This window comes from Lactuca saligna, chromosome 3 (genome assembly GCF_052625555.1).
Source record: "Lactuca saligna cultivar CGN05327 chromosome 3, ASM5262555v1, whole genome shotgun sequence".
In the NCBI taxonomy this organism is placed as follows: Eukaryota; Viridiplantae; Streptophyta; class Magnoliopsida; order Asterales; family Asteraceae; genus Lactuca; species Lactuca saligna.
In genome coordinates, this window is record NC_136419.1 from 34,045,836 (window position 1) to 34,068,715 (window position 22,880).

Genomic DNA, 22,880 nt, shown 5'->3' on the forward strand with positions numbered 1-22,880 from the left:
GGGCAAAAGACCCAAGGTGGTAGCAGAGCCGAGATCGCTACGACAAGTGTGACAAGTCGTATGAGGGGACGTGCAAGGTGGGTGGTTCTGGCTGCTTCAAGTCCGTCTGGACTGGTCATGTCAGCATGGATTATACTGCTACCACCACCACCACCATGATATCTAATATGATTTGCTTTCAGTGCAATCAGACGGGCCACAAGAAGACCCAATGTCCGAGTTTGGCTACAACAGGACCAGTGTCAGCACCCGATCCTGCGACATTGAGCATTATTGATGGCCGTCGGGGCCGGGCAGATGTGCATGCGGCGAAGAGCAGGGCTTTCTAGCTGACGGCAGAGGAGGTGCATGTAGCTCCCGGTATGGTGACAACTATGTATATTCTCCTTATCTCTTTATGTTTTAATGGTATTGTTGCTTGTGTTTATGTGTTTCATTTTAGGATTGTTCCTAGTGAACGATATCTCTTCTTTAGTATTATTTGACTTGGGGGCTACTCGATCATTTGTATCTCTTGCACTTAACAAAAGATTTGCTGGAGCTCCAAGGGAGCTGGAATGTCCTCTAGATGTTGAGATTGCGAGGGTTCATAGAGTTTGTACTCTTTATTTATTCGTCGAACAGTATCCGGTAAATCTGGTTCCCATTCTTTTTCGTGGGAACAAGGTTATCGTGGGTATGAATTGGTTGAGCCCTAATGAAGCAACGATCGACTGTGAGCAACAGTTGGTTCGGATTAGGAACCCAGGGGGGTGGGGGAAGGGGGGGGGGGAGTTGGTGATTTAGGGTGAGAATAATGTTTCATCGTCTTTCAGACCCATTTTTATTTTAACAAAATATACTATTTATAATTTCAATATAAATAAACTATTTATACATCTCAATAATTTACATTTTCATTAATCTACATCAAAAAATCAACTCAACCATATATTTGCTTAAAAAATATCCGTCTTTAGATTGAGTTATATTATTCTTCAAAAAAACATATAGAATTTATTTTATTTAAAAAAGGGATAATGACTTCAGAGGGTAACATACTTTTGATTTTGATCACATTTGGTCACTGAACTTTTTTTCGTGCTCTATTAACCCTTTAACTTGTTGATTTGTGCAAATTTTCCCCTTCCGACCGGGTTTAGCCGGTTTCAAACGGTTTATTGATCCTACGTGTATTTTTTATCTTACGTGGCGAAAGAGGTGGCATGTAGGGCCCGATTTTTCGTCTCCGTCTCATTAAACCACACCCCGAAGTCTCATTTGGTCCTTAAACTCGACTAGGTCACGAAATTCTCCATCGATCATTCATCTCCTTCAACCGTTCTATGGCATCATCTCCAAATCCTACTGATCAGAACTTCATTGTAGTGGATTTCCACTACAATGGTCAGTTTGCACCCAATCCCTTAGTTTACTTTGATCCCAACAGAACATCAGTGCGAGATGTTGACTTCAGTGGGTTTGGGTATGAGCAATTCATGGAATTCCTTCACAAGCTCACCAACTCGAGAAGCAAAGACATCTATTTCTGCCTTCCACAAGAGTCTTTAGGTCTTGGAATTCATACACTGGTGAACAACGGTGATTACAAGGAATTTTTGGATTTGGCGTATGCTAATGACAAGAGAATGAATGTATATGTGGATCACCATAATGAACCTATCTTCGACTGGATTGAGGCTGAGGAAAGTGAAAGTGAAAACGAAGACTTAGATGAAGATGAGGATTCAGTTATTCAAGATTCATATTCTGTTGATCATGAAGAAGATGATGCTACCTATCCATTTCCAGCAAACAAAACTGCACGTGATAGATTTTTAAACATCCTTTGTGAACCTATAGAGAGTGAAGATCAAGATGATGAATACGTGCCACCCCAGTACCCTATGTATGATGAGAGACAGCCATGGGATCAGATGAAACCAATTATAGGTATGCGATTTTCTAACCCTACTGAGCTTAAACATATGTTAAGCAATTATGCAGTTGCTAATGGGTATGATCTATGGTTTGAAAAAAATGACTCTGATAGAGTGTTAGTGAAATGTTGCAAAAAGAATAAGTCACCATCTTGCCCTTTCAGACTATGGGCCTCCTGGATGGGTAAAGAAAAGACTTTTCAGATCAAATCTCTAGTGAATGAACATAATTGTTGTAGGGTGTTTAAGTTTGGGTCAATTGTAACTTATAGATGGATAGGGAAACATTTTATGAGTCAAATTATAGAGAACCCCAAAATGAGTGCAAGGAAGATGAAAGCTAAAGTGTCAACAACATTCAACATAAATGTGAGTGTGGGGCAATGCAGAAATGCAAAGAAATTTGCATTACAAGAGATTGAAGGAAGTTTAATTGAACATTATGGGAGATTGTGGTCATATGGTGAGGAAATTATCAGGTCAAATCCTGGGTCTACTGTGAGATTGGATGTAGACATCATGCCAGATTCCACAACTTTGTTTTCTAAGTTTTATGTGTGTTTCAAAGCTGTAAGGGATGGTTGGTTAGAAGGGTGCAGGCCAGTAATTGGGCTTGATGGTTGCTTTTTAAAGGGTATAGTTAGAGGAGAAGTTATTTCAGCTGTTGGGAGAGATGCAAACAACCACATCTACCCTTTAGCATGGGCTGTGGTATGTGTTGAGAATAAAGAAACATGGAAGTGGTTCATAGATTTGCTTATGGATGACATTAATGGTGGTCTTGGTGCAGGCATTACCCTTCTTTCTGATGGACACAAGGTTAGTACTAGGTCATTTTTATGCTTCATTTTTATGCTTTTTCACTCATAATGATGTTGTGATTTGTAGGGGTTATTACAAGCAGTTAAGGAAAGATGTCCAGAAGCTGAACATAGACAATGTGCTAGACACATTCTGGCCAATTTTAATAAAAGGTTTACTGGTCAACAATACATAAAGTTATTTTGGAGGGCTGTAAGGGCTAGTACTGTGGAGAAGTTCAGAGGTGTAATGGAGAACATCAAATCTATTGATACTCATGCTTATGATTACCTTATAGACAGAGATCCTACTACCTGGTCTAAGGCATTTTTTCAAGAAGGAAGAGATTGTGATGCAGTGGAGAATGGGGTCAGTGAGAGTTTCAATTCTGCTATTAGGCATGCTAGAAGGAGACCTATAATCACTATGCTGGAGGAGATTAGGTTATTTGTGATGGAAAGGATATACACTCAAAGAGTTGAAGGAATGGAATGGGATTTGCTTATATGTCCAACTATTAGGAAGCGTATAGAACATCTGAAGGTTAAACAGAGGTAATTATTTTACTTTAATATGCTTATGTTAATTATGAGGATGTGTTATTGATTCACTGATGTTAATATGCTTAAACAGATTGTGGGGAGTTACTCCTTGTGGTTATCAAAAGTATGAGGTTAGATTCACTGATGTTGCATATGGAGTGGATCTAATTGCAAAGAAGTGTGCCTGTAGAATATGGCAACTTACAGGGATACCATGCTTACATGGAGTGGCAGCAATATCTTACTTAAATCATGATGCTGAGGCATATGTGTCCCAATCATACACTACTGAGGCTTACCTAAAATGCTACAAATATAGCATTAATCCTCTCAATAGTAGTGAAATGTGGCCAGATGTTCCATACCATAAGCCTTTGCCTCCCAAAAGAAGAAGATTACCTGGTAGGCCATCTGTGAAAAGGAAGAGGGATGCAATTGAACGAGAGTTGAGTGGATCAAGTAGACAAACTGTCTCAAGAAGGGGTAGCATAATAAAGTGTGGTATTTGTAAGGAACCAGGTCACAACAAGAAAAAGTGTCCATCTAACCAACAAAGCAATACATCAGGTGAATATTTTTTAAAAAATTACATCATTTGAACAAAAAATTGACATTTTAATTTTTGTTTGCAGTACCAAGTTCTTCCAGGGGCAGTGGAGCAGACCCAAGTTTATCCAGGGGCAATGAAGGACCACCACCTCCTCCACCACCACCTGCAGCCCAACAACCTCCTCCACCACCACCTGCAGCCCAACAATCTCCTCCACCACCACCTGCAGCCCAACAACCTCCTCCACCACCACCTGCCCCCATGCCAAGAAGAAGGGTCCCAGTTAGTAGAAGTGGAAGGAGGAAATATTCTGAACGAATTATCAAACAAGCATTAAGGAGGCAGATACCTGGGGTTGGGAGCAATGCAGATAACCCTTCAGTTATTGATTAATTTAGGGGATAATAGTGGGTGGGTAGGAATATCTTTTGTAAGGCAGTTGTGATGTAAAGACAAAGTAGTAGTCTTTTTATTATGCTTTTCTATGGTACTATCAAGTGGGTGTATGGGCACATGGTGGCCCTTCTTTTGTCTATGCAGGAATCTTTTGTGTTACCTAGAAACTACTTTTGTGTATGCAGACAAAAACTTATATAACTGTAGAATATTAATGGCGTATTACAATGAATCCAACCACCACATTCACTTACTTTTTTTATTATATGTATTTGTTATATGTATGCTACTTTATGATTCCATTCCAGTCAAAACTAATTCTTTATATGCATCCTACTTTGTGATTCCATTCCAGTCAAAACTAATTCTTTATATGCATGCTACTTTGTGATTCTATTCCAGTCAAAATCAAATATGTATTCATTGTTATATGTATGCTTCCTTATGATTCCATTCCAGTCAAAAATATTTCTTGGTCATTCCATTCCAGTCAAAGTTACTTCATTCCATTCTTTGTGATTCCATTCCAATCAAAGTTAATATGTATGTAGTTAATATGTATGCTTCTTTATAATTAAATTTTCCATTACAATCAATGTTACTTCATTCTTTGTGATTCCATTCCAATCAAAGTTAATATGTATGCAGTTAATATGTATGCTTCTTTATAATTAAATTTTCCATTACAATCAATGTTACTTCATTCCATTCCAACAAGAAGTTAAGATAACAACTCTATTCTATTCTAACAACATCTTTCAATACATCATGTGACTTCATTTCATCATATACACGATGATCAGAAAAAGAAATCCAATGGTAAACTTATATATTTTCTCCTTCATTGCAATGGCATCAGAGTACTTTTCCTTCTTCATTTGTTCCATGTCTTCCTTCACCTTCTCTACTTCGGTCTTCAATGCTACTAATTCAGCTTTCATTCCCTCCACCACTTCCATTAAAGGCATCTGTACAGGTTCTACATCCAACCATTTCCAATATTTGCATTTACCCTTCCACAATAAAATTTCAAAGTGAGATTTCAAATCTGGAATAAATGAATCAGAAAAGAGGGAAAATTTAAGTGAAATTGCTTACCTCATTGCACACCATGAAATGCCTCCCTGGATTCTTTGGTGTTGTTGATGTTAGAATACGTGCAGGGAACCCACAATCACAAGTTTTTGGATCATTCACTGTGGATTTCTTGCTTGATCGATTGAGGGAGGATGAGATGCTGTAGGAGGAAGCCATCGGGTATTAGGGCAACGGGGTATTAGAGCACAATAAATGAACAACAAACGCCCCTCCTTTAATAACAAGAACCCTAGATGCCACTTAGGATCAAAACTGACACGTAGGATCAATAAATTCATTGAAACCGGCAAAAACCAGTCGGAAGGGGAAAATTTGCACCAATCAACAAGTTAAAGGGTTAATAGATCATGAAAAAAAGTTCAGTGATCAAATGTGATCAAAATCAAAAGTATGTTACCCTCTGAAGTCATTATCCCTTTAAAATATTAGCTGTTAAAAAAACGCATATATAAAAGAAAAAAAACTTTTTTTATTTTTATTTTTATTTTATTTCCTAATAAAAGATTTGACTTTGTTTGAAGTGTTATAAACATAGTCATATACATCAACTACTTCCATGGTGTTCGGAAGCGATTCATGGTTTTCATCGAATCTTTATCAATCTGTTCCACGCTTTTGGGCTGCTCAAGTCGCAAAATTGTACTCCAAGGAACCAGAAAATCGTTCTTGTTGCAATTAGATCCCATCAAAAGCAGAGAGTTTTTGGAGGAAATTGGGGTTCCGGAGCAAAAGTTGTTCTCCAATTGAAAAGGGGAAGACTCAAAACCCCTTCAGAATGGGGGTTTCATCTTTCGTCGGAATCGCCATTACCATCGCTCTGATATCTCTCCTCTTCGCTTTTTATCCACTCACCAATAGTCCTCCTGCATCGCCATCACCCCCAGTATGTATATTATCCCCTTTTTATTCTCTTTTCTCGTTCAGATTCCGCTTCCCACTTTCCAGATGCTGTGTATATCAAGATACCCTTGCGTATTTCTTGAGAAATTTGAAATAACTTCTAGTGTCACTCGTATGTTTTTCTGACAAAATTCTAAGTTAAGATTATCTATTTCACCATTGTTATTTATCGATTCAGATTATTGGTGGTATTGAGATTTTATTCATAAGAAGGGAAATCTCCAGAAAAATCCCAAAATTTTAATCCAATTTATGAAAAAGTCCCAAAATAAATTTTATTTACAGAAAAGCATAGAATACCGGTTAAAACTTCGAAAAAACCCTTTTCGGCCGGTTTCGCAGATTTTGCCGGTATTCTGTCATTTTTCGTTAGTTTGCTCAAAATATTGGGACTTTTCCAAAAATTACATAATAACCAAAATATTGGGATTTTTTTGAAAATTACCATGAAATTAATGGATATTATTATTAACAAATCTTTTATAAATTACATAATAACCAAAATATTGGTGGCCTAAGTACTCCTCTATTGTTTCCTGACCACTCAAACTCTCTACGTTCTTCCTATGCATTGTTGTGGGTATGATGGTGAGATGAAGTTAGTTAGCATTCCTCTAATGTTGGTGTTCTTCTTATGTTGTTTAACCTAACTACCAACCAACATTCATACCTTACATGTTAACAATCATCGGCTAACACACATCTATAAAATGTGAAAAGTGAACCCTGAATGATAATTTATATGGAAACAAGTGAAGGGTGATTATCTATTTAAATTGTCATTCAAAGTTTACTTTTCATTCTCGATAGATGTGTGTAATTTTATGGTTGTTACCGGGTAATGTTTGGAGGTTAGGTGGTAGTTAGGTTAAAGAACATAATGAAAGATCTATATGTTCGTGTAATGATATTTTCTAATAACACGTGATCATATAGCATCATGCTTGATAGCAAGTAGACACTTATTGATTGTGTATTAATAAATATTATCAACTCTTGTATTGGTCACGCCTAATAGAGTACTTCTCACTATGACACCTACAACGATACATATGAAGAACATAGAGACTTTGAAGTGGTTAACAAACAATTGAGAAGTACATAGTCGACCATTCTATTTCTAGAAATTAACAACAAATGTATTTCCTTTGTTTATAATAAAAAAAATATTTTTTATGTTTATAAATGATTTGTTAATAATAATATCCATTAATTTCATAGTAATTTTCAAAAAAGTCCCAATATTTTTGGTTATCGGGTAATTTTCAGAAAAATCCTAATATTTTGAGCAAACTAACGAAAAAGGACAGAATACCGGCTAAATCTACGAAACCGGCCAAAAAGGGTTTTTTCGAAGTTTTAGCCGGTATTCTGTGCTTTTCTGTAAACAAAAATTAGTTTGGGACTTTTTCATAAATTGGACTAAAATTTTAGGACTTTTCTGGAGATTTCCCTCATAAGAATAATAGAATATGATACATTGTGGTTATAAAACGTCCCCATGGTTTCCCTTATTTTTTTTTTGCTGTGTATTCAGTTTTCTTGAGCAACATTAAACTGGATCAGAATTTTTATGAACTTTTTTGGTGATGAAGTAGTTGCATAATCTTTATCAATTACCATGGTATTGATTATTTATTTATTTATTTATTATTATTATTTTTTTAATGCAGAGATTGTTTACAGTAGAAGATCTTGCTATATACAATGGAACTGATAATGGCTTACCCATCTTTCTTGGAATTCTTGGGTACTTTCTTTTTCACTCTTTCTTTCTGTTTGACCGATGATTTGTTTTAAGTTAATGATGTTAGACACCTTCATCTGAAAGAAAAATTAAGTTTATATGGTGAAAACTATATGACTGATTTGAATTGTTTAAATGTAAGCTAAAACATTGATAATTGCATGCAACTAGTGCTAAATTTGTCTTATATCATTTTATATTGTGAAAGCACGGGTTTTAATTTGTTATTTTTCATTTTTTTCTTTTATGTGTTGATTATCAGGTCGGTGTTTGATGTAACAAAAGGAAAATCTCATTATGGGAAAGGAGGTGGCTACAGTCACTTTGCTGGAAGGTTTTGTCTTTTTCCCTCTATAAATTTCAAATGAATGTATAAAAATGCTCTTTCAAATTTCTTAACTTTTTTTTTTTAAAATGTTTCATAGTTCATGAATCAACACTATAGTCCAATAAGATTTTTTTTTGAAAGTACACTGGTATCATTATGTAGATACTAATGGTCGTTCCTTATATCTTTTTGATTCCAGAGATGCTTCTAGGGCATTTGTTTCCGGAAACTTCACAGGTCCATTTGTCAATCCTTATCAAACACTTTTTTTTATAAATAAATTCATTTACAATTCATGCACTTTTAGAAGACAAAAATATAAATAAATTCAAATCAAGAAATTATCATGGTCAACTAACATATATTGACTTTGATTTTTGTCATTTAATATATATAGGTGACGGGCTAACTGACACTTTAGTTGGTCTATCTAGCACTGAGGTAATTAATGTTTGCTTCTTTAAAAAATACCTAGATTTTTGTCATTATAACTCTTTATTAATTCTCACCCTAAAATAATATTCATATTTGGATGCTAGTATAAAGTTTAACATTCTATCTTCATTATATAGGTGAAGAGTGTAGTTGAATGGAGAGACTTTTACTCCAGGACATACATGTAAGTTTATGTTAGTTTCTGTATAAAATAATTTTGTAGTTTTTTTTTGTAGGTTAATTGAATAACTTTGATTGGTTGTATCAGATTTGTAGGGAAGTTAGTGGGTCGCTATTATGATAGTGAAGGGAACCCCACAAAATATCTAAAAGGAGTGGAAGCAAAGGCAGCAAGAGGCGCACAACTAATGGAGAAGCAAAAGAAGGAAGAAGAAAAAGTTCCTGGCTGCAATTCCAAATGGAGCCAGGATGAGGGTTCTGAGGTACGTCTGTCTGTGTCTGTGTCTGTCTGAATAAAGTGTTGTCAGTCTGGATAAATGATATTTGAAAAAAAAGAAAAGAAAAGGATGATGATTATGTTTTTATGTTTTGTATGGCAGGTGTGGTGTGATCATGGATACCCGAGGCTAGTTCAAAGACCATTAGAAATAGCATTGACGGGTAAAATGAGCAAACGTTGTGCATGCTTTAATGAAACAGATTTAGATCAACCGGGGTTAGAAGTTTACCAAGGATGTGGTTATTTATCTAAAGTTTGTAGGCTATGAGTGCCATGAAACTAGGTTTTGTTATTTATCTATTGTATTAGATGTTTATTTTCATTATAGGTAAAGTTTTTTCTTAGAAAGCTTAAAGCGTAAAGTTTGACCCAAAATATCGGAGCCCTCTATAAGAACCAAGAACATTTTATAATGTTCTAAGACTTCTCAAAAGAATTCCATATAAATATCTATAATAGGAGTTTTGTAGAATATTTCATTAGTTGTATTGTCCTTGGAGAAATCTCAAGTATAAAAAGATCTCTTCATTTCATTTGTTTTCATTTCTTCACTTGTGTGGGTTTTCAATGGTTACCCTCACATCACACCATTAGGACCATTGTTTATCTTCTTTACCATGTGTCTACTATTATTCTTCTATTACCAAAGGGTAACATAGATCAACATGTTTTTACAAATTCACACAATATTATTCAGGGTTGGTCTTAACATATTTAAGGGTTTGGACAACAACAAAAAGTAAGGTCATTGAAATTAAAAATTGAAGCAACTGTCGTCAAGATTTAAGATCGGGTTTCTTTATAAACTCAACCATTCTATATATCTAATTGATGGGACTTGAACACAAAGACCTTTACATAAAAAGCATGCATCACAACCAACTATTACTTTATAGAAAATAACTTTGTTATAAATGGTTTATATATGCGTCTTAACCACATTCGGGTAATGGGACACAAGTACTTTTATATGAGAAATAACATGTTGCATAAAAAGATTATAGGAAATAACTTGTTATAAATGAGATTTTTTAATCAAAAGAAGCATAACATTATTAATAATCAAACGTTTAGTCTATTACTAATAATCAAACCTCATATATCTTCTTCTTCTTCTTTTTTTTTTTTTTTTTTTTTTTTTTTTATACCATCGAAATAGACCTAAGAATCCAAGAACACACTATTGCATTAGCTTATTCCATTTTAAAACGTTAGATTGTTCAACGGTTTCATTGTTTCCTTTTTAAGAAAACCATCAATAATTCCTAGTTTATTAGGAGCCCTAAGACCACTAATCATGGAACTACACCATAAACACAACTTTTCATTTCCAGTTAGTTTCATGGTAATGATTGAAGTAATTGTATTATCCGACGAATGAATATACAAGGGATCATTATCCGACGAATAAATATACAAGGGATCATCAAAATCAACTGAATTATCTTACCACTACCACCAAGGAGTATCCATAGGACCATCATGACAGACAATCAGATAAGAATAAGTAAGAACATAAAATAGCAACTAGAAAACACATACAACTACTATATATAGTCCAAATGGTCACCACGGTATGCTGGCCCAAGACAAATCAACATAGAGTCAAGAAAAAAACAACAACAATTAACCAAACAATTGCACATATAAGGTAACATGTGTACTCAAGACAACCAAGATTTCCCACAACTATAACTAGAAAAGAGAGTAGAAAGAAACAATTAAAATCTCACAGAGATCATCTAGACACTTTGGAGAGACCGTATCTCCTAGTTCCGTTCACTGATAGAGTTATTTTGGTGATGAACTTTGCTCTCTAAAAGAGTTAATCAAAACTTCTACAAAGATTAACCGATCAAAGACCAAATCAACATATCCTCTCATATGAATCCATATACAGAAACAACAACAAAGAACTCACAATAAAGGAAAACTTAATAACAAAAATACAGCATGTTAGAAACCTTAGGTCTACACAACTGGTGTACATCTAAATTAGTGTCGGATCTACAAGGTTAAAAGAAATACACGCGAATAAAATACATCTAAATTAGTCAACCAGAAACCCTAGAAACCTTTGCGATTATGAGAACTGTGAAGCAACATCATTCAAACATACAACATTTAAAAAAGGATAGGGTAGTATCATAACTATTGAAACCAACAACTAGATCGTGTGCACACATCACGTATCCACGATTAACGAAATTCAAAACCAGCTTTCTCTGTCAACCAAAAACCCTCATTTATCTCTCGTTTTCATCGGATTTTCAACGAAAATGCAAACATTTCATCGACATTCCTTGAATCGATCACGAAAACGCTTGAAATGTTGACGGAAACACCGAATTCGCCGTCAAAATCTTCATCTAAAGGTATCAAAACTCATATCGGAAGTTTTTTTGATCAATGTCACTCGATTTTCATGATTATCGAGTTTTTCTACTGTTATTGTGCTCAATAAACACGAACTCTGCATTATTCAGAAGTTTTTTTTGAATGAAAACCCTAGTTTTTTATGTCGATCAAGTTACTGACGGCTTTTTGTTTGATAAAAATCAATTTTACGACTATATTGAGTTTTTTACTGTTTTTTTATCAATATACACGAAATCTGAATTTATTCAAAAGTTATTTGAACTAAAACCCTAGTTTTTGATGTCGAACAAGTTACCGAAGGTTTTCTGTTTAATAAACTCAATTTTACAAATATTAACATTTAATTTCTCAATTTAGTATTATGTTATTCATGTATTACGTAAATAAAGTTGATTTGAACTTGCAGAAACTACTAAAACGTTTGAAAAAAAGTATTTTAGAAAGAGGATAGATCCATACAATCTTATAGTAAAATCATACAATCTAAAAACTATAAAAACTATAAAAACGAAAAAACAATCTAGTTTACAAACTTACTAATTCAATCCTTAAAGACATTAATAACTCTATAAGATTGCAGCTTGACTTTTTTTACTTGTTCTCCGCCATACTACTGTTATGATAGAAATATACAATCAATGAAAACAACACAAATAACACAAACAAATTCAAGTATATGAAATATAAATTGAATTTGTATACCAGATTCTCAATTCAGAAAACATACTATGTTTATGTTTACAACAGATTCACAAAACTCAAAAATAAGAATATTGAGGCATGCGAATTGCAATGTCCTAAGACAAAAAAAAATTCTGGTTGAGATCTCTCTAGAGGATATACCAATCTAATCAAAATGGGATCTTGATTTTGTTAAAATTCTTCATGCTTCCTTGATTTCCAGGAAAACAAGATAGAAAGAAAGTGATGTTTTTGGTGTATATTGTGATAAACCCTCAATCTGTTAATTGATCATCTATTTATATACTGTTAAAAAGTAGTTAAAACTGCTAACCCCCAAATCTGTTCAAAACCGAATTTAGCTGTCAATTGACTGTCAAATAGTTAATTAATAGATTTTATTAATTATAAAATCAATTTAAGAATTCATGTGAAAAGTTAATTAATTAGTTAATTGGAGACCAAGAGCCCCAAGTCCAATATTTTGATCACTAATTATATTTAATGACAAGCATACTCGAATACTAATTTAATAGCCCAATATCATAATGCTAGCCCAAATGCCTTTTTATCTTACTTTATCCATCCTCTTTAATAAATGAATTTTTTTTTGTCACATGTCATATTTTCATTCAATTTGTCAAATGTTATTTTTTGGTTATTTTGAATTAATTTTTTTTCCACATGTCATTTTATGAGTTTTCTTACTTTATTAAATTCCACAAATGTAATAATTACAATAAGTATAGTAATAAATGGATATCGATTTTATTAGTTAACTTATCTTCTAATTCTAAATTACCACATTAAAACTCATTAATTATTTTGTTAATTTATTCAAAATTTTTTTTTTACATTTATAATATAAAAAACATTTCAATTTTAATAATTTATTATTTTTCTTATTTTCTTATAAATTTTAAGTTCTCAAATATTTATACTTTTATATCTAACTTTTTTTAAATTAACCCATGTAATACATGAGTCTCACAACTAGTTTAAGAATATGTAAAGATAAAAGATTATAAAGCTAATCAAGGTTCTTTATATCTCCCATGCGGGATAATGTTTTTATGCTATAAACAAAGTTCCAACAACTACTTATAATTCAAAAGAGAACATGTTAATTGATTAGTTTATAGATAATTATACAACACTTTTAAAACATAAAATATCAAGAAGTTCCACTTCCATGAGCAAGTTTGTTGAGATATTTTTATTTGTCATAACTTCAAAATAAATTAAAATTTTGTTTCTTCAGTTTTGTTTTGAATTTTGGATTTTTCCCCACCCTTAATTCTAGTCCTCTATATGATATCACTAAAGACAGCAAAATAAATTCACATTACATCTACAGGTCTATTTGAAAATAATAGAATCCATTGAGCCATATAACATTTTCTAGAGACATAAGACTTTTTTCGGTGGAAGCCACTTATACCTTATTTTGCTAAATCGATATGTGTGTTACGATACACTCATCATTTTTGGTGGGTACATCGATGTACTATTATACATATTATTATTCTCTAGATGAGTGAGTGATACGAGATATTATAAATAGTTTGCAAATCGAGACAATAATATCAATAAATTTGGACCACCTAGTTGAAGGATAATGATTATAGAGTCGGTAAGTAATACAACAAAGGGTTCAGTTAATTTTTGTCGATCACAATTTTTTATATAAGGCATACCAATTTCCATTTAAATTATTTATTCACAATGCTTTAAAGATTTGAAGTTTACAAGTGGATATTATAAGATATATGTGTAGTACAATATTGTCTCTCCAAAAAGTACTTACGGAAAAGAAAGAGAAGGGACTACATCATATACAGTTTTTTATAAGATTGTGTCGTACCAGTGTAAGATACATAAGTTAGGCATGTGATTTATTTGTATGGAAAATTTTGTGTTGTAAATTGTATATCATCTCATCTTATTAAAATTAGTTGAAATAAACAACCAGGTTAAGCCATGATTATCAATTTGTATTAGCTCGTTGATCACTTTGTTAATGATTCTAATCACGATTCATCCGGATAGATACATGTTAGCCCGTTAGTTGATTTAATAAAAACATTATTCTCCACAATGTATCTTATTTAAGAGTATTCGATCCGTTAAAGAATATGTTATAATGTTTCACAACTCACATTCGAGGTTAGATTTAGGATCGGTTTAGAGTACGCACATGCATCCTCTATTTATGTATTTATTTATTTTTATCTCTTAGTATTGTAAAAGTAAAAATAAAAAAGTATACATTTTTCATTTTTGTAATGATAATACATATTCTGAGTATGTTTTTGTAATAATAATGCATACACTAGTTAAAACCTTTGGATCCATTGGCAAATGGTCAACACATGTTTGTTTATGTACATCTCGACACATACATGTGTATCGATCACAAGTTTTAACAAATTGCTTATAAAAGAAAGATGAACATATTTATCAAACCAAGTAAAGTTACACTACTAAGGTCAAAATGACGAATACTCTAGACTACACTTGTCTTTTTTGGTATTCATGCTTGCTCTATAGCACACTCACAGACTATACAATTCATATATATATATATATATATATATATATATATATATATATATATATATATATATATATATATATATATATATATATATATATATATATATATATATATATATATATATATATATATATATATATATATAATATCAAATATGCAATCATGTAACATTTTAAAATCTATATCCCTGAATTGCTTTACTATAAAACTCAATAAGCTATAGATTTGTTCAGATTGAGCTGAGTTTTATCATAAACTATGAATATGTGAGGTGATCCAAGTATCTCCACAAAGCTCTTTCTTGGAGTTTCTTGCCAAAACTCTATTGATGACATATTGATGATCCAGACGTTAGTTATCTCCATTAACCAACCATTTTGGTGCTGATTCTCCATGCAACCGTCGTTAACAGGTATTTTGTGTTTCTCTCAAGAATTTTCATACACGAAAATTATATAGTGATTCATTTTTATCTCTCAAGAACACAATTAACAGGTATTTTGTGTTTCTCAATCTGAATTAAGCATGTAATTCAGATTGGTTCATTCTTGGATTATCCCGCTACTGAATTCATGTACCCCAGACAAAATGGACGAATTATAGATTTCGAAAAGTTTCAGATAAACACAATTTGAATCTATCCAAGTCTTATTTGTTGTCATTCTATCCCCTTATTTTCTAACATACCCGATCCGGTCAAAGGCCAAGACGACTTGGTCAAACAAAACTTGATCTCATACGTAACAATCCAAAACTTTTAACTTTTATATGGACTACATCTTCCATGACTCAATTCGGTTTTATTAATTGGATATTTGGATCCATTAAAAACTTTATGTATGATTAAGAATAACCAAGTTTTGTAAATGTATATACTTTGTTTATTTTATATTGAAAATTAGTAAACTTATATATAAAATGTTTAGAATTGACTATTATAACCGGTAATGAAAGGTTTTTCCTTTTTCAAGGCAAACTTTTCTAATGACAATATGAAAGGGTTGCCAATCTTTATAATTGTATAACTCTTATCGGTTTTTTTATAGGAAAATGACACAAATGCCCTAAGAACTTTCTAGGGTTTATCCGTTGAGTCCCTAAAGTTTTTGTCGGGCTTTATGGGTCCCTAAACTAGGATATGACGTGCTATTTTAGTCATTGTCAACCTGTAATAGCCGATTCAGTAACCTTTTAGACAAAAAAAAAAAAAAACTCACATTATGCGCCTATAAAGCCAAAAAAATAATTTCAAGGATCAATTTGTACAAAAAAAAAACTTTCCTTTAATCACCCTCGAATCAATATCTGTCACACCCCAAAACCGAGAACGGCGGAAACGTTCTGGGGCGGAGGACGTCATGTATGTATCACAACAATGTAAAGTAGTAAACAAGCAACAACATCATCCATTGCATTAATAGTATAAGTTTCAAGTACATGTGAGTTCTTTCATAGTATAAATCTACATAATGAATATTCAAAATAAAAGACGAGTCTTGACTGCTCCGTTTTCACAAAATCTGGTCATCGTACCTGTCTTATTTGTGACCTGAGAATACAAGTTATTTTGAAAGCGAGTATCAGTAATAAAGTTGGTGAATTCATAAGTATTAATGTGTCTTTGATTTGCAAAACTGGAAAGTAAAGACTTGTAAACATTTGGAAAAAGTATGTATAAGTATGAACTGTTTGAAAGTAGTTGAAAACGTTTGAACACCCTAGCAAATCCCTATGATTTCTATTAGTATAAAGAGTAGTCTTCTACCAAGACCTAACTGTTTTGAAAGTACGCATCACTGTAAATGTGACGGTTTTTCCCAGTTTAACTGTTGTTATAAAAGTATAATCTACCTCATCGATTATGTAAATGTGTCACAAAATAAAGGTAGTAAAATAATTATATAAGTATTAGTCTACCTCATCGTTTATGCGAATGTATAACAAAGTAAAGGAAATGAACTAATAACTTAAATATTATCCTTTGGTACTAGGATAAACACGACATAGGAATTACCGAATAGTATTAACTGTAGTCATCCGAAAATGTACATTTACCTATGTTGCTAACAACTGGGTGTAGGAATAATTAGTCCCTTAAAGTATACCTATAATGGTATCAACCGTAGACATCCGTAGATGTTCATTTACCTCTGTAGCTAACCGAGGTTATAAGAATGGTAAGTCCCGAAATGTTTGTGACAGATCCTATGTAATAGTATCTATTAAACGTATTAATGTAGACATGTTCACGTAAGCGTATCTCTATAAATGTATCAATGTAAACGTATCTCTGTAAGCGTATCTATGTAAATGTATTCATGTAAGTGTATCTATGAAAATGTACTCATGTAAGCGTATATATGTAAACGTAGTCATGTAACATGTAATGTATTAGTATAGACTCATGAATCATCTGACTCTTGTGTGATTCCTTCTACCTGGAATTGTAAGTAGTATCTCCTAACTATACCTATTATAGTTACTAGTAATGTACGAGCATAACCTGAAGTATACCTTTGCTACTCAAAGGTACTGAACTGACTAATGGTACCTTTATACCTATATATGTATACATGATATATAAATAATATTTAGACGACATTCGGACGAGCAACCGATACACTAAGGCCACATCCCAACGAGGAAAAGGAAATAAAGCAAGCTAACCATCCTAAGTCCTTTAAACATTACTTATATAACTATACATATATGGGCATGCATTTGACAATATAAAAGCGTAAAAGAAGTTTTCTAAAACCGTTGAAAAGTTTAATAATAAGAAACGATGACCTGATGTCAGTTTATAAAACGATTGAAAGTATTTTGTTTGATAAGACAGTTTAAGTATACGGAAAACCTCTGTTTGAAAACACCTTTGTAACAGAGTTTGAAAGGAAGTTTACAGTGTGTAAGATAGTTTGATAAAGAGTTTTAAACATGTAAAAACGTTTAAGAAAGTCATTTGAAGAAATCTGTTTGGTAAAACAGTTAACGTATAGTAAATCCATTTGCATGCTAGTTATTAATCACATGTGATTGATATAATAACTAAACACGATTCAACTTGTATCCCCCCCCCCACCCATAAAGCATTTATAAACATTTAAAAGTGTAATTAAGGGGTATGAACTCACTTGATTGAAGTGGTTGATTTAAAGTAGTCGAGAGAAGAATCGAGCAGAACTTCGACAGTAAGAGTTGAAAACGCGGGAAAATCTCGGGATACTCGGGAATATCGGGAATCTCGAGAACACAAAACCTTCCTTCGGGACTTGAAGGTGAAAACCGGGGCTTTGGGAGGGTCTCGGGGGGCTTAAACGCAGAGTTTCGGCGCGAGAAAGAAGGGAACTGAGCAATGAAACTCGGAGCCCTTGAAATCTATTTATAGGGGCATTTTTGGGGTGTGCCACGTCGTGGCAAGGGATGGCCACATCGTGGGGAGTCAAAATTATCCTCTTCCATTGATTGGACGCCCTGAGTCACTTGTCGGGTCGCGGCAAACTTGTGCCACGTCGTGGCAAGCCTGACAGCCTCGGATTTCGGGCCTCGAACTTGTAAAATCCGTAACTTTCGCATACAAGCTCCGTTTTCGACGTTCTTTATATGCACGCGTAGATGAAATTATGATCTACAACTCTCATTTAGACTTCATCAGCTAATTTTGACTTTATTTTTAATTATTTATTTTTAACGGTCCGGGTACACGAAAATTCCGTTAAAAATCCATAACTTCTTCATCCGATGTCCGTTTTCGTCAGAATTTTCATCGTTGCACCACTATTGTTGAGACCTTTGATTCTCATTTAGGTTGTTTTGGCCAAAAGTATCTTGATCTCTATTTCGAGTTTTTAGCTGTCTACTGCTATATCCGGATTTTGAAAAAAATCATAACTTCTTCATATGAAGTCAAATTTGGACGTTCTTTTTACATACGTTTACGGTTTAATGTTATCTACAACTTTCATTTAGATATTTAAGGCTAAAAACTATTGTATTGAAACTTCGCGTTTTTCGTTTAATCGGTGTTGCCGGTTTTGTCGGGAATTTTAGAATGGTTATAACTTCTTCGTTGTAACTCGGATTTTTGTGTTATTTATATGTATGAAAACCTTGTTACGATTCCTACCACTTGATTTAACCCAAATAAGATTTTAGGAAACTTATATTTTGACCTAAATTTGACTGGTTTTACAATATATTGTTTCGAAATGTCGGGTTGTCACAATATCACAACAGCCCAATCCAAACACCCTTATTCCTCCCCTTTGTCTCGTGAAATAAGCCACCATTGGAGCACCCATAACCCACAGAAACCACCAGTGAGCCACCATAAGTAATCACCTGCAAATCAAAGAAAAAAAGAGATTAACTCTCGTTTTCTCTGTGAACCTCTCGAAATCCACACATCCTTCTCAACATCGCATCCATCAAACATGCAACTTGAAGAGAGAAAGAGAGGTAGCTTTTGCGATTTTGAACAGAGAATAAGGAATGAAGGGGTTAATTGCTTGAAGAGCTGAAATCGAATCAAAGAAAATAGTGGAAAGGGGTTGTGACTGAGAATCGATTACAAGGGGAAGAGGGTTGTGATCTTCGGTGAGTGTGTGTGGCGATCAAGGGTGAAGACAAAAAAAAGAGCAACGATCGATTTCCTGGGAGGCTACGAATTGAGTGTGAATCGCCTTTAAAAGAAAATGATTTTTTTTGTATGAATTGATCCCCAAAGTTATCTTTTTGGCTTTATAGGGGCACAATGTGGGTTTTTTTGGTCTAAAATATCACTGAACGAGCTATTAGAGGTTGACAGGGACTAAAAGAGCGGATCATATCTTAGTTTAGGGATTCATAAAGTCCGACAAAAACTTTAGGGACTCAACGGGTAAACCCTAGAAAGTTCGTTGGACCTTTGTATCATTTTTCCTTTTTTTTATATACAAATCTGACCGATAAATATAGAGTTAAGATCACATTTGACCAATTAGATATTTAAAGTTAAAAGACCTAATTTGATCAATCATGAAAGTTTGTTCCGAATTAGACCTTACAAGTTTAATGCAAATTCAATATGAAAATTTATTGGTCAAATATGTAAAAAATATAAAGATTAAATGTATAAAATAGTAAAACTAGTCGCCTTCGAAAGTCATTACTTAAAATATATATGTTGAAGTGGTCAAAGGCAATCTAATCGGTATGCAAGTTTCAGTTTTTATACGGATTGAAGTTATAATTTCAACTTTCAATTCCTACATAGATTCATTGTGCTTCTTGGGGCATTAGGTTCTTGTTGTAAGCCACCTAATTGTTGTTATATACATCTCATGCTCTATGAACAACACAATTTAGGCCAGCTATGAGTTTGGTACAAAACTAATACTTAGTTTGGTGAATATGTTCATAAATCTTCTACCGGTTAAATAAAACTTGTGAAGGATGTATCGTATACATGTATGTGCATATTCATATTACCATTAAAATTGATTTATTTATTTATTTTCTTGATTTTACTAAATGCAAGTTAAGAAAATAGAAATTTATCCTGACACCCTACATATTGAACTTATCAAATCCTCTCTAATCAAAGAGTATACAATTCACATATATGCAATCATAGAACATTTCAGAATCTATATCACTCAACTGCTTTACTACAAAACTCAACATGCTATAGATTTGTTCAGATTGTGGATGAGTTTTATCATGAGCTATGAATCTGTGAGGTGATCCAAGTATCTCCACAAAGCTCCATCCTGGAGACTTCTTAACTCCTCTCTTCTCCATCACTTCTCTCATTGTTCTTGCTTCATCCCACCTCTTGATCACTGCATAAACATTTGACAAACCAACATATCTACCATCATGATCTGGTTCCAATTCAACAAGCTTCTTCCCCACTACTTCAGCAAGATCAAGATTCCTATGATTGATGCAGCCATTGAACAAAGCCCCTAACATGGAAGCAGTTGGTTCCATTGGCATTTGAGACAAGAATGTGTATGCTTCCTTAAGTTTTCCAGCTCGAGCCAATGCATCCATCATGCATGCATAATGTTCGGTTTTTGGATTCAAACCATTTTGAGTAAGAGACTTGAAATAATACCAAGCTTCATTTACTAAACCTCCATGAGCACAAGCACTTAGTATGCACAAGTATGTGATCTCATCTGGTGTGATCTTGTTCTTCTGCATCTCTTTAAACATATCAAGTGATTCGTGTACAAATCCATGTGTTGCAAGCCCTCCAATCATTGCATTCCAAATTAAAACATCGGTTTGTTTCATGATTGCTCCATGGAATACAGATAGTGCTTCCTCTATTGCTCCACATTTGGCATACATATCTACAAGTGATGTTCTTAACACTAAAGTTAAAGCTATCTTCTTGTTGATAATGTAGTGATGCATCATGATCCCTTGATCAAGTGCACCTAAATGAGCACAAGCACCCAATACACTCACCATAGTCACCTCATTTGCATTGATACCAGACCCATGCATCTTTTGGAAGATAGCCAGTGCTTCACTGTACTCACTACCTTTGACATACCCATCAATCATGGAGCTCCAGGATACAACATCACGCTCTGGCATTAAATCAAACACTTCCCGAGCCATTAATACTTTCTTACACTTGACATAGCAATCCAACATCGAGTTCCAGGAAACCACGTTCTTGTTTGGCATTTCGTCGAACAGCTTGCGTGCATACCCTGGATCCTTGAAAGAAGAAGATAAATGAATCAAAGAATTCTTAACGAACCTATCAGCATCAAATCCATCTCTTATAACACGTCCGTGAACCGATAGGCCAAGCCGAACCTCTTGCAAGTGCGACGCCGCTTTTGCTAGAAACGGGTAAGTTAGATGGTCTGGGTTTATACCCATCCGCAGCATGTCAACGAAAACTGATATCGATTTGTTAGGATTTTTGCTTTTCGAGTAACCCCTAATGATTGTGTTCCAATTGAAGATAGTTGGGTTTGGAAGTTGAAGGAAAATAGCGTAGGCGTAATCCATGTTCTTGGAGTGAGTGGCTGCAAAAGAGAGAAAGCTTGAGACGAATGCATCTTCTTGGGTTAGTGGAAGCCCGAATGTAATGATGAGGGAATGCAATTTTTTGAATTGGCACAATGATTTGCAGTTTTCAAGCAAGGCGATCAGATTCCCATTTTTACATAGCAATGCAGCATTCAACATTACCCGTGGTTTAGCGATCGGAATTGGACTCTGTTCAAGTTTATGGATGATGCCTGGGTTTTTTAGTTTAGAAGAAGTGGAGTCTTACAACAAAATGATAAACATGGACGGGTCACCGGGTCCAAAATACCCGGTCCAGCTTGGTCCAACAAATAAACAAAACATGATTTGGTATGATACGTATCAGTCCAGAACTTTGATATGGACCATACCAAGTTTTGTAAATGTATATATACATTTTGTATTTTTTTTTTAATATAGAAAATCAGTAAACTTACCTATAAAATTTTCAAAAATGGCTATTATAACTACTAATTAAAGGTTTTTTCTTTTTCAAGGAAATTTTTCTGGCGACCAATAAACATATAAAGGTAGCCAATCGTTACAACTATATTAAATATTATCGTTTTTTTTTATATACATATTTGAGCAATAGAGTTAAAAAGACCAAATTTGATCCATCATTAAAGTTTGTTATGAAATATGAATGGTCCTTGTGACTTCCTATAATCAATTTTTCTTTTTATAATTTTGGCCTAAATTTTAATTTTGTTACCAATATGGCTCAATTTCTATTATAAGTTTACCTTTTTACAAGGTTTTTTTTTTTTTTTTTTTTTTTTTTTTTTTTTTTTTTTTTAAATATGCATTTTTCACAATTTTATTAAAAAAACTAAGTTTGAAAAAGCTTTGTAAAAAGTTGTTAACACATAATTTTATGAAAAAGGTTATAAATTTGCGAAAAAAGTTGTTGAAAATTTTTTTTGTAGAAAAAAATTAATTTTAAAAAACAGTAAAGAAATGTAGAAAAAGTTTAGAATAGATTTGTAATAAAAGTCAAAACTTAGGTCATAATTGTAAAAAATAAAAAAGTTGGTAATTTGTTAAAC

The 22,880-nt window shown here is 33.4% G+C and overlaps 4 protein-coding genes across 4 annotated transcripts; 2 read left to right on the top strand and 2 right to left on the bottom strand.

Annotated features, from left to right (window-relative positions):
• Positions 1-1,325: 1,325 nt before the first annotated feature.
• LOC145035342 (uncharacterized) lies at positions 1,326-3,861 on the top strand. Its single transcript, XM_078983895.1, has 3 exons — positions 1,326-2,738; positions 2,808-3,274; positions 3,354-3,861. The coding sequence occupies exons 1-3, from the start codon at positions 1,326-1,328 to the stop codon at positions 3,859-3,861; spliced, it is 2,388 nt and encodes a 795-aa protein (XP_078840021.1).
• A 1,068-nt stretch (positions 3,862-4,929) lies between these two features.
• LOC145033525 (uncharacterized) lies at positions 4,930-5,499 on the bottom strand. The gene is made up of 2 exons (XM_078982121.1): positions 5,307-5,499; positions 4,930-5,221 (listed from the first exon to the last, which is right to left on the bottom strand). Exons 1-2 carry the CDS (start codon positions 5,460-5,462, stop codon positions 4,985-4,987), a joined length of 393 nt encoding a protein of 130 aa, XP_078838247.1. The 5' UTR covers positions 5,463-5,499; the 3' UTR covers positions 4,930-4,984.
• A 349-nt stretch (positions 5,500-5,848) lies between these two features.
• Positions 5,849-9,709, top strand: MAPR4 (membrane-associated progesterone binding protein 4). The gene is made up of 8 exons (XM_078983704.1): positions 5,849-6,189; positions 7,880-7,956; positions 8,216-8,287; positions 8,481-8,518; positions 8,679-8,722; positions 8,854-8,900; positions 8,985-9,159; positions 9,277-9,709. Exons 1-8 carry the CDS (start codon positions 6,082-6,084, stop codon positions 9,442-9,444), a joined length of 729 nt encoding a protein of 242 aa, XP_078839830.1. The 5' UTR covers positions 5,849-6,081; the 3' UTR covers positions 9,445-9,709.
• A 10,549-nt stretch (positions 9,710-20,258) lies between these two features.
• LOC145035116 (Pentatricopeptide repeat (PPR) superfamily protein) lies at positions 20,259-22,112 on the bottom strand. The gene has a single exon (XM_078983705.1). It carries the CDS (start codon positions 21,988-21,990, stop codon positions 20,368-20,370), a length of 1,623 nt encoding a protein of 540 aa, XP_078839831.1. The 5' UTR covers positions 21,991-22,112; the 3' UTR covers positions 20,259-20,367.
• Positions 22,113-22,880: the final 768 nt, after the last annotated feature.